This window comes from Drosophila ananassae, chromosome XR, assembly GCF_017639315.1.
Source record: "Drosophila ananassae strain 14024-0371.13 chromosome XR, ASM1763931v2, whole genome shotgun sequence".
NCBI lineage: Eukaryota > Metazoa > Arthropoda > Insecta > Diptera > Drosophilidae > Drosophila > Drosophila ananassae.
The window spans coordinates 1,923,675-1,936,322 of NC_057932.1; the positions used below are offsets into that span (position 1 = coordinate 1,923,675).

The window sequence follows — 12,648 nt, forward strand, 5'->3', positions numbered from 1 at the left end:
TCACTAAGAACTAGTGTTTCTCCTAGGAGCTTCGGAAGTCTTAAGTTAGGTATTTTGTACTTCCTGGTGAACAGCACGAGCTCTGTCTTGGATGGGTTGACTCCCAGCCCGTTCTTTTGCGCCCAGGCCGACAGAACTTCGAGCTTCCCTGTCATTAGGTCGCATAGCGTCTGTGGGAATTTCCCCACGAAGGCAATAGCAACATCGTCCGCGTACGCAATGGTATATCCGCCACCCTCTAAGGATCGCAGTAGGCTGTTAACCGCCACGTTCCAGAGTAGTGGTGAGAGTACACCTCCTTGGGGGGTGCCCCTCTTGACGTATCTTCGAATAGTCGAACCTCCAAGAGTAGCCTCGACACTCCTGTTGACCAGGATCTGCCGTATTAGGTGAGTTGATCGATTGTCTATTCCAAGTCCCGTCAGTGCGTCGATTATTGAGCACGGTAGGATGTTATTGAAGGCCCCTTCTATGTCTAGAAAAGCCACAAGTGCGTATTCCTTGAAATTAATCGCTCGTTCGGCGATCATAGTGATATCGTGCAGGCCTGTTTCTGTTGATCGGCCCCTTTTGTAAGCATGCTGAGAGCATGAGATGTCATTTGGGTTAATGTTAAGTTGTAGATGGAGACTTAAGAGTCTTTCCATAGTCTTAAGGAGAAAGGAAGACAGACTTATAGGTCTGAAGTCCTTGGGGGTGCAGTGGGATGGTTTCCCCGCCTTGGGTATGAATACAACCTTCGTGCACAGCCATGCCTTTGGTATCATACCAGTAGTGAAGACTGTACTGAAGATTTTCTTAATCCATTTCCTTAGGTTAATACCGGCTCTGGATAACTGAGCTGGTAGAATACCGTCCGGTCCCGGGGATTTGAAGGGTTTAAAACTGTCAATTGCCCATTTCAGGTTTCTGTCACTAAGTAGGTAGTTGAGCGAGCCCTTCGCATCACCTGGGTTGTTCCTTCCGATGAGCAACCCGGGAAGTGTGCGTTGATAAGGTTCTCCAGGGTTTCCAGGCTTGAGGTTGTCCAGCACCCCTCCGTGTTCTTAATGTAACCTGCGATGGGGCTGTAGTAGAGAGAATCTTTCTTAGGCGGGCGGCCTCTGATGTCTCCTGAATGTTGGTGCAGAAATTGGCCCAGGCAACCCTCTTTGCCTTGCGCAATTCTTTGTTATATTGCCTAAGTTCAGCTTTATAGGTTTCCCACGCCTCGTCTGTGTTGGTACGGTGCGCGTGGTTGAAGGCCCTACGTGCATTTTTTTGTACGGGGCTAAAGACGAGGTCCACCACGGAGGCTTCTTCGATCTGTTGCTACCTATCCTTTTTTTGGGGCAGGCCTTGTGGTAAGCTTTTGCACTAGTCGCAGTAAGCTTGTCTACCATGGCGTTAAGCCCCTCATAGGTCTCGATGGTCTCCGAAGGCGGTGCGCCTAAGGATCTATCTAGTATATTTTTATAGAGCTCCCAGTTTGCCTTTCTAGGATTTCGTACTGCTTGCTTGGTGAAGTTTTCAAAATTTACTACTATCTCAATATAGCGATGGTCTGAAAAAGAGTGTTTGTCAAGAACTCTCCAGCTGGTGATTGCATCAGCCAGGGAGTGCGAGAATAATGTGACATCAAGAACCTCCCTTCTGTTCTTGACTACGAAAGTGGGTTCTGAACCTCTGTTACCCACTAGAAGCTTAGAGCTGAGGATAAAATCGAAGATTGACTCACCCCTCTCGTTTGTGTCAGTGCTTCCCCACTGATTGTGATGAGCGTTGGCATCGCATCCTATTATTAGGTCGATGTCCTTCCTTTCGCTGTCTTCCACAAGCCGCCTGAGTAGCGAATGGGGTGGAGGTCCTAGGTGGTCGTGACCCATATATGCCGAGCATATTCTTAGATGGCCGTCTGGGCCCTCTATCGATGTGGCTACGTGATCTTCATTGCTGAAATTTGGTAGCAAGAAGGTATTAAGGCTTTTTTTTGCGAGTATGCATGCTCGCTTTTTACCTGTTACATCGGCTGTGTACAGCCTGAAGCCCGACGCCCCCAGACCGAGAATCCTGTCTCCGTGGATCCAGGGTTCTTGGATGAGAGCCACGTCAGCTCCACTCTCTGCGAGATGGAGCAGGAGGGCGGCGGATGCCGCCTTACTGTGATTGAGATTTATTTGCAGGAATGTCAGGGACATCCTTTAGATTCTCCACCACAGTAACCTCCGTCTCGGTGTCGGAGTCCAGCAAAGAGTCCTCCTCCATGCCGACGCCACCAAGAGCCCTCGCCAGGTCACTCTCCTCTGAGGTGTACCCTTCCAGAATGTCCTCCTCCACATCTGACATTCCTTCTGGGCGGACCTCTTCGATCGGTTCCCCCGAGTCTAGCTCCTGTGCGTCCATCTCCAAGTCGATGCCTCCAGGTTTACTCTTCGCATCCGACTTGTAGATCCTCACCGCAACGTGCTCGAACCCGTATTTGACACGGCTACCGGCACCCTCCAGGATCTTCGCAGTCTCCTCATTTAGAGTGAGGACAACCTGCCTTCTCAGTCCCACTGCTTCCTCCACCTTGGCGACCCTCCAGTCCGCCGTAGGGAGTGTGGGATTGCACATTTTAAGCATGGCCAGAATGGTGGCAGGGTCCGCCGGCTTCTCTGTCAGCCATACGCGGGCCCTCGGTTTGCTGGGGATCTTGTCCCAGTCCACCGCCTCCAGTCTGGCTCCTGAGTAGACCTCTCCAAGCGACGCAATCATTCGCTTGTAGAGGCTTACAGACCTCGCATCTTGGCACGCTATCACCTTGATGCTACCCTGGTACCACCCTGCGTCTTCGCAGTCCGGTGGAGGTCCTCCGCTCTTGAGCATCTCCTCCATGAAGCGCCCATGCAGCTCATTCACTACCTTACGCCAAAGCTCCTTGGGGATCAGGCCCTCTTTGGAGCCATTATCAATGACCCCAATGGTGGTCCTGCCCTTGGTAACTTCGGCGAAGGATCTGCTACTCTGTGTCTGCCGTCGGTCGACCTCTGCCTTTTCGCACTCGGTGCACTCTCCTTGGCAGAGTCGCCTACTCCTGTGGGCTTTTTTGGGTCCAATCTGGCTCCCGCTCTTGCTGGCTGAAAGTCAGGAAGGATTTCCCTCGTCCACTTTATAATTTCAGCCTGATCGGGATTGGACTCCGCCGATGGGTCTGCCCTCATTAGGATGAAGGCCGCTCTCCTCCTATCTTTATAGGCCCTTCCGCTGCAGGGGGCCAGCAGTCGTCGGACCGGGGCCTTCCTTCTTTATAGGCCCTTCCGCTGCAGGGGGCCAGCAGTCGTCGGAACGGGGCCTTCCTTAGGGTTGCCGCCGGTGCGAAAGGAGCTCGATTCAGGGATCTTACCCCCCACACCGTTCGGTGGTCCCATAGTGGGCCCCGTTTTGGGGGTTGGTGCCTTGGCATCTCCCCCTACACCGGCGCCGCTCGCCTCCGGATGTTGTCCCTCAGTGGGGAGCTTCGCCATTCCAGCATCTCTTTGGCCTCTATCTGCCTTGGAGATTGACGGATCCGAGATCCCATTTCCGGACTTTCTTAGGGAGTTCCGTTCTCCACTGTTTGTTTTTCTTGTTATAATATTATCGTTCATTTTTGGACCCACGAGTAGGCGGGAAGGGGTTCGTCCATCATGACATAGCCCGCTTGTCATGATAAGCCTGGCTAAAACTATGGGGTCGGCCGGTCCCCCAGAGTCCGCATATTAACGTCCGTGCATCCCCCGGACATGCATCCCTCGGCATATGCTGTTCCACCTTGGATTGGGGTGATTTGAGGAAGGGAGTTTTCTTCTCCCCGCCCGACTACAATTCGCCAGCGTCCTCGGCAGAGACATGACCTTACCGGGACCTGTTACCAGCCGCCCTCACGTGGAGAGTATAGTCGCACTACCATCGGTGTACACAGTTACGGCACATGAGATCATGCGTTTCTCCCCCTGTTGTACCCGATTGGCTGACGGCCTTCAAGACATATTTCAAATATTAGAATTTTTAATGCATATTAAAAGTATGCTAATTATATGCAATAATATAATAAAAATATGCAAAAATTATTCAAAAAATATGCAATAAAATTTCGTAAAAAAAAAAAGTATATCTACTTTTAAAATATTAATAAACCAGGAATAAAACATGTGGTAAAAACTTAACGTAAATGTATTAAATTTTCAATCTTAGTGGTCTAAGTGATTTACGTGTTCACTGGTTTAAAAAAAAGTGATATTTAGTCTTAAAGTTTGGTATCATTATAATTTTTTATAATTTAGGTTAAATGCGAAAAAAAAATTCAATTGCAGCAGCACATTGCTACTGCTTTTCATAACAGGTCAAAAGCATCAAATATCCATCCATCCAATGAAAATATCAAAAATAATGGCAATTCAAATTCCAACAGTGATTTTAAAATGGATCTATGTGCAGCATTGGTTGCGGGAAATATACCATGGAATGTAGTTAACAATGACACATTTGCAAACTTTTTAAAAAAATACACAGGGCAACAAATACCAGATGAGAGTACCCTAAGAAAAACATATTTAGACAAATGCTACCAGCAATCAATGCAAAAAATTCGCGACGAAATTAAGGACGAAAACGTTTAGATATCGGTCAACGAAACAACCGATAAGCAAGGCCGTTATGTCGCGAACTTAGTTATTGGAATCTTAAACGAAGACGAACACTCAAACTCATTTTTATTATCATGTAAACAACTGGATGAGGTCAACAACGCAACAAAATGTTCAAAAAAGCTCCGCTTCGAGTTCAAAAATTTAAACAAATTTTAGACATGGAATTACCCCCTGAACCCATAATAACCAGATGGGGTACGTGGTTAAAGGCGGTATCATATTATGGAAAGAACATGGAAGGAATTGCAGAGGTTCTTAATACACTAAACACAGAAGACGCTGAATCCATAGAGCAGGCAAAATGGCAATGGAATTATGAATCAGCAAATATTATAAAAAGCATTTCTGGCGATTTCGGAAAGGAGCTGAATAAAAAACTGGATGCTGTTTTAAACAGAAATCCAGACTTTTAGATAATTTCAAAAATAAACGGCAATTTTAAATTTTAAAGCTGAATTCTCTGAGCTTGGGAATGTGCAAAATAACAATAAAATTAAATAAAAATATGCTCCAACTACTAAATATGCTCTCTAGCAAAAAATTATGATTGTCTACTGCAACACAAATTACTTTAAATAAAGACAAGAAAGGAAATCTAACTTCGGGCGGAGGCGAAGTTTATATACCCTTGCAGTTGAGTCGCAGTCCGCTAGGTGGCGCCACGCATCTTATATTATTAGATATATAGCGGATCGTATATAGTTCACCGATCCTTATGAAATTTGGCATATCAAATTATTTTGCCCAAAAACTTTTGCAAGGGTATAAATATGATATGATTATTGAAATCAAAATATTTATTAAAAGCTATTCATGGAGACGTAATAGATTAATATTTGATTGATTATTATTAATAGTTATTATACCCTTGCAGAGGGTATTATAATTTTGGTCAAAAGTGTGCAACGCAGTGAAGGAGACATCTCCGACCCTATAAAGTATATATATTCTTGATCGATATAAGCATGTCCGTCTGTCCGTCTGTCTGTCGGTTTCTACACAAAATAGTGTCTCAGTTTTAGAGCTATCGAGTTGAAACTTTTCACACATCTTGGTTTCGTTTGCATAATTTTATAATGGCCGGCCGACTATATCCTATAGCTGTCATGGAACAATCGGAATTGGCATAACTTTGATGTTTTTTAAGTTACAAAGATGGGACTTGGTACAGATTCTATTTTGGGAAAAATAATCCGATTTGCCAAATTCCATAGGGATCGGCCGACTAATTTCCATAGCTGCCACATAACTGATCGATCGGATTGGTATAACTTTGGTGTTTTTAAGCTAGAATGATGGAACTTTCTACGGATTCCGTTTTGGGCAATATAATCCGATCTGCCAAATTTCAGCCTCTGAGCCGCTCTCTGCCAAAATCCAGGATTTGGATGGGTCCACTTTTACTGGACGGGTTCACTTTTACTAGATAGGTTCACTTTTACTGGATGGGTTCACTCTTATTGCAGCAGCTTAGGCTGCGTAAATGTGTGGCAAGGTCTATACTTGTGGGTGATTCTTATCTTATTATAAATTTTCTCATGTATCTTCGCCGGATATATATGGCAGAAGCACAAAAGGAAGCACGAGATTTTCGAGCTCGGTTGCTACAAAATGGCTTGCTGCCAGGGGTAGACTTAAGATACTCCTAAAATGCTGAGGCAAATGCAGTCCTGCCTTATACATTACGCCTAATGTTGCCAATTTACTGACCGTACCGCCCGCTAGGTGGCGCTAGTGTTAACAGGGTCTGCGGTTTTGAAATACAACTACATTTAATAAAAAATTTACTCTAACAACACAGGCCAACAACAAAAAATCTCCACGCATAATTTCACCTGCTCCATAACCTTTAAGCTTCCCTGAACCAAAGTCCAGAACAAACATAGGTTCTATCTCCCACAGTTTCCGCGGTATATTGGTATATCCGGTATATCGATATATTGAATTATATAGGCCGTGTAATGGCGATGACCATCATTGTTTCTAGTACATATCATTTTTAAAATGTATGTGTACCAACTAAAATTTAAAAATGGTAAAAATTGTTAATTTTTGGTCTTCTACGATTTTTCTCCAAACATTTTTCTATGGAAGATTTTTATTTTCTTATTGAAATCAGTAGATCATACCATGTTTTAATTTTGGATTTAAGGGAAAGCTCGAAATAATTTTATTGAATTTATTATAGGTGGTTATACAATATTTTCTTCATTTAAATTGGAGTTTTTAATCTCATATTTTCAAAAAATCATGGCTATCTAAAACTGTTTTTTTGTTCAAAACGTATCTATTGCAGGTTCAGCTTGTTTAGTAAAGCTTAACAGAAGTTGCAGATGTAGTTGTGGTTGTAGTTGTGTACCGAAAGTATTTATACATGACGGCAGATGCAGGTGGCCGAATGCACGGTTACCATTTGGAGCAGGTGAAATTATGCGTGCAGGAAAAAAAAAGTTTGAAATTGTCGGCCTGTGCAATTGATGCGTCTGATGTAGATAATGGCGCCGTTCTTTCTCAGGATGAAAAACCAATTACATTTATTTCAAAAGCACCAACCAAAACCGAACAATTATACGCAATAAATAAGGAGTTATTAACTATAAAAAAATCTTCGAAATTACCTATATGGAGTAAACAATATCGAAATCTATACAGATCACCAACCTTCTTACTTTATTTTTCAAAAAAATCCAAATAAAGAAATAAAAAGATGGTATATATTCATTGAAAGTTATTCACCCAAAAATAATTAAAAGCCAGGAGCAAAAAATGTTGTTGCGTATGCTTTATCAAGGATCCAAATAAGCAACTTAATGGAAAGTAACGAATTGGTCTCAGATCAAAATACCCAGCGTTTAGAAAATAGTAGTTTTGAGAATGTAATACAAGAAACCCGAAACCCCTTAAACCAGTTTAAGCAACAATTGCTTATTGCAACGGGATGGTGTACAATAAATGAGTCGATAAATGTATTTGGAAATAACAGACATATAATAGAGTAGGACACTTCAGAAAATTTAATATTTTTCTTATAGCAATATATTTCACCTAATATAATAATAGGAGCTCATTGTACTCTAGAGAACTTTTACAGAATTCAAAAACCACTTAAAGATAATTTTACTAACAAAATTGAATACACAAGAACCATTTTTCAAGATATCAAAAACACTGAAGACAGATGGCTTATAATCACAGAAACTCATTGAAGATCTCATAGAGGGCTGGATGAGAATTAGAAACAAATAAATGGCCACTAATAGCCAAACTTATACAAAAAGTTTAAGGAGTTCATAAAAAATTGCACTATCTGCAATCATTATTATTATTATTATTATTATAAAAGATAGAAAAGTTTACAAAACTAGACTAGCTTAATAGATACAGCGCTGGCTACTGTGGCCTTCGGCTATGTGAGTTGATAGTGCTTAATCCTTGTGGGATGGTTGTGTGTTGAGGGATATATACATGTTGTGTCTTAACTTAGTATTTAACCGTTATCTATGTATGTATTCTGTACATTATTCTTCTTGAATTAGGGAAACTCGCCTTATTGAATATTTATATTTATATTTCGTGGTATAATTGTGTGGTTTTTAGGAAATGTAGTATTTTTTCAATGTTTTCTGGGGTAAGGTCATTGAGGAGATGTAGCGGGTTGGAGTTCTGAAAGATGGTTTGTTTTATTTGCAAAAGAGGTGGACATGCGTTTAGTATGTGGTGTAAGGAGAGGTTGCCCTGACAGAAAGGGCAAGGTGGTGTTGGAATTTGGTTCAGATAGTGTTGGTGGGTGAGTCTGGTGTGTCCTAGACGTAGTCGGGAAATTTTAGTTTGGTCGAGTCTATTACAGTTTTGGTGGGTTGTTCTAAAATGGTCGCTAATATGGTGGCTATTGGTGTTGATAGATTGGTACCATTGGCTACAGTGTATTAAGTGTTGGTTTTGTCTTGCCTTGAGTTCAGATTTGAGTTGTCTTTTTATATCTGTAGGATTTATATTTGATGTAAAGATTAGTGGGCTTTTGTTGGTCAACTTTGCTGCTTGATCTGCTAGTTCGTTTCCTGCAATGCCTGCATGGCCAGGAATCCAAATTAGTTTGATTTTTGGGGCCAACTGGGTTATTAATGATCTTATTTTATTTGGGTAAATATTATTGTTGTTTGTATTTTTAATAGAGTCTATTGCTGCGAGGGAGTCGGAACAGATTACATATTTGCCTCTTTTGTCTTTTATAATTTTTATAGCTTCGAGAATGGCGATGATTTCGGCTGTTAGAACAGAGGAATATGGTGGCAGGATTCCGCATTTTAGGATGTTTGTTTCAGTTGTAATGGCGTATGTTATAATGTCGGTTATTTTTGATCCGTCAGTGAATATAAAGTTGTGTGATTTAAGGTTTGTTTTAGTGTCTTGGTATATTTTCTGATATATTTCTTTGGGTGTGCTCCTTTCTTATGTAATCGTATGGATGTGTCTATAAGGTTGGGTAGGTCCCAGGGTGGATTGAGTTTGCTTGGTGATTGTGGATCGAAGGGTAGATGAAATTGTTAACAGAGGTTTATTATACGGTCTATAATTGGTGGAGATTTCTTTTTAAGTTTACTGTGTTTTACGAATTTGTGTATTGGCGTGTCTTTGGAGTAAATAAGGTTTTTACTTAGTTTGGCTGTTTGCAGATCTCGTTTTAATTCTATTGGAGGAATATTGGCTTCTTGTAGGAGGTTATTTGTTGGAGTGGAACGGAAGGCTCCCAGAGCTAGGCGGATGGCGGAGTTTAGAGGAGGTTTTAATTTGTTTAGTGTTGTTTTGGGTGCGTGTCCGTATAAGAATAGGCCGTATTCTATTTTTGCAACAATAGTAGCTTTTACCACGTTGATTAATGTGTATGTACTGCAGTTAAACTTGAGACTGGATAGGCATTTTATTATATTTAGTTTTTTGTGAAGTGCAGGTATTATCTATGTGTGTGTTCCCATTTGTATTTGCTGTCTATATTTATTCCTAAGATTTTTAACGAGCTTACTGTGGGGATTTGCATGCTATTGAATGTTACGACGCAGGTGCAGTTGTGCTTTTTGCAAATGTGGAGGTGTTGGCATTTTGAAAGGGATAGAGATGCCCCGGACTATGAACCCCAGTTCTCTATGTCATTTAAAAGGTTACCTAGGTTAAAGCTGATATTTTTATTTTTATTAAAGTTAATTATTAGGAAATAGTCGTCAGCGTATGCATTAAATTTGATTTCTTTGTGTAAGGATATTATATCGGACAATTTATTAAAAGCTATGAGGAATAGTATAACGGAGATTGGGGATCCTTGAGGGATTCCATTGGATAAGGGTAGTGTGTTGGATCTGTGTTGGCCGACACGGATTATTATTTTTCTGTTAAGCATAAAATTACGGACCTAATTTATTATTTTTGGCCCTGTTTTCCATTCCTGAAGTTGGTCGATTATAGAATGCACACCTACTCGGTCGAAAGCTTTTGAAAAATCAAGAGTAGACTGTCCGAAGTCGATTTGCCTTTTTTAAATCCAAATTGGTTTTTATTTGGCAGATTGTTGTAAGTTACAAACCACCAAAGTCTTTTTGCTATGATCTTATCCAGTGTTTTTGCTAGGCAACAGTTGAGAGAGATGGGTCTGTAAGAAGTAGTTTGGGTTTTGTCACTGTTTGGCTTCAGGATAGGGATTATAAGGCTAGTTTTGAAGGCTTGTGGTATGTGAGTGTCGAATATTTTGTTAAATAGGGCTGTTATTCTATTTTTTGTGGTATTGGAGCTATTTTTGATCATTTGGTAGGAGATTCTGTTGAGTCCTGGGGTAGATCCTTTGAGGGTTTGTAGTGCTGACGTTAGTTCGAGATTTGAAATCTGTTTTTCTATGGTTTGAGCTGGTGGGGAGGGTGTGTAATCTACACTATTGTTTCTGTATTTGTTGTTTCGAAATTGTTCTGGGAAGTTCATGTCGTCTGACATGTTTGAAAAATGTTTAGCAAAGCTATTGGCAATTTCGTTATTAGTTGTAGTTACTTCGTTGTTGTCTGGGTTTGTTATGGCGTGGATTTGCTTAACTGGGTTAAGTTTTTTATGAAAGTGGGGCATTTGCGGTCGATTGGACTGTGCTGATGGTCAAGTTCTGGGTTGTTTTTGCAGTTTAGGCATTTTTGTTCGTTTTTGCATGTTTCTCCGTCGATTGTGTGTTTTGTTTCTGAGCAATTAGTGCAAGTTTCGGAGCTTTTGCATATTGGTGCTGGGTGACCAAAGCGAAGGCATTATTTGCATCGGAGGGGAAGTGGGATATACTCTCGTACACGCACTGTTTCGTAACCAATTCGCAATATTTCGGGGAGTTTGTGTGTATCAAATGTAATAATGATCAGTCCTGTTTCAACTAGAGTGGTGTTGTTACTGTCAGAGTTAGTGTTGGGGTTTTGCCGCTTCATTATTTTTTTCACTTCGCTTACTTTTTGTGGTTTTAGTTCTTCTAGAATAGTGTCTTCGTCAATATATCTAAGGTCGTTACAATAAATAACTCCCTTAGAAACGTTCAGTGTTTTGTGTTTGTTTATTGTTACTTCCATTTCTATGATTTTTGTAAGTTTAAGTAGCTTTCTAGCTTGCAATTCATTTTTAGTTTTTATTAATAATGTCCCGTCTCTTAGTTTTTTGCATCCGTCAACTTCTCCTCCACAGGCAAAGTCCAAGGCTTTTTTAATTATGAACGGTGATATTCTTTCAACCGAGCCGTTGTCCTTTCTTTTGATTATAATAAATTTTGGGTCGCCTAATTGGGAATGGTACGATTTTGAGGTAATTTTGAAAATATCAGGTGGGTCCGTCATGATTGGATGAAGGGCTTGAGCCCGTATTAGAGGTTTTCGTGTGTTTGGTGTTGTTGGGTTTTTTATTTTCTTTTGTGGTTAATATTTGTTTGTGCAAAATTTTGCTGATAATTTTTCGGTTTGCGCGAGGCTAGGCTTTACGCTGTTTTGGCACGACTTACCTCTTCAGAGGTTGAAGTTGTACTGTATCTGCAATCATATTAATAGATAGCAGGGGCTCCAAATCACGATGATTTCATAACAGTCCAAAATAAAATGTATTTGTTTTTTTTTTTTTTTTGTCCTATTACTCCGCTTGGGAGCTGAGGGCATCCACAAATGCATTCGGCCGGACCCTCTTCTGCGCTGTTCTTTTTGCCAAGTCCCATGTTATTGCTCAGCGAGTTCGCGTACTGTTGATCGGCGCCAGGTTAGCTTGAGGCGTCCCACTCTTCTGCTTCCTTGCGGATTCCACTCCAAGGCCATCCTAACTATGCTGTCTCGATCTTTCCTTAGTGCGTGACCAATCCATTTCCATTTTTTTCTCTTTATCTGCTGCTGGATTGGTGCTTCGTTTGTGCAGCGCCACAGATCATTATTGGTTATTCTATTTGGCCAGAATATACCACATATGATCCTAAGGCACTTATTGACGAAGGCTTGCAGCTTCACTATCTTTCTTTGCGATGTCAGCCAGGTTTCCGATACGTATAGCAGTACGGATTTCATGCACGTATTGAAGATTCTCAGCTTTGTTTTTCTGCTGATCTGCTGGTTTCTCCATATGCGTTGCAATCTCCCGAAAGCAGATCTGGCTTTGCTTAGACGGTTCTCCATGACTTTTTCCACTCCCCCGTTTGCGGATATAACGGTGCCTAGGTATACAGAGCTGTCGACATATTCGACAATTTTTCCGCATATGGTGATCTTACTTTGGTGGGAGTGGCGGATCCGCATCGCTTTAGTTTTTGATGCATTAATGGAGAGTCCAGCTGCTTTGGCCCGAGTTTCGAGGTCACTGCATTTGGCTTGGATGTCGGGGAATCTATGAGCTAAGAGGCAGAGATGTTGTCCGCGTAGTCCAGATCCTGTAGGTGTCTGGTGAGGCTCCATGTTATGCCGCGGTTCGAACTGCACACTTCACTCATAATCTCATCGATCACCAAATCCCAAATCCG

General features: G+C 41.5%; 1 protein-coding gene across 1 annotated transcript; it reads right to left on the bottom strand.

Moving 5' to 3' along the window:
* Positions 1-11,860: 11,860 nt before the first annotated feature.
* On the bottom strand, positions 11,861-12,583 carry LOC123257606. The gene has a single exon (XM_044717353.1). The coding sequence runs from the start codon at positions 12,581-12,583 to the stop codon at positions 11,861-11,863; it is 723 nt and encodes a 240-aa protein (XP_044573288.1).
* Between the last annotated feature and the right edge of the window lie 65 nt (positions 12,584-12,648).

What these genes read in the sequence shown, in the direction of transcription:
- LOC123257606 (XM_044717353.1), bottom strand. Translation starts at nt 12,583, where the DNA reads ATGGAGCCTCACCAGACACCTACAGGATCTGGACTACGCGGACAACAT.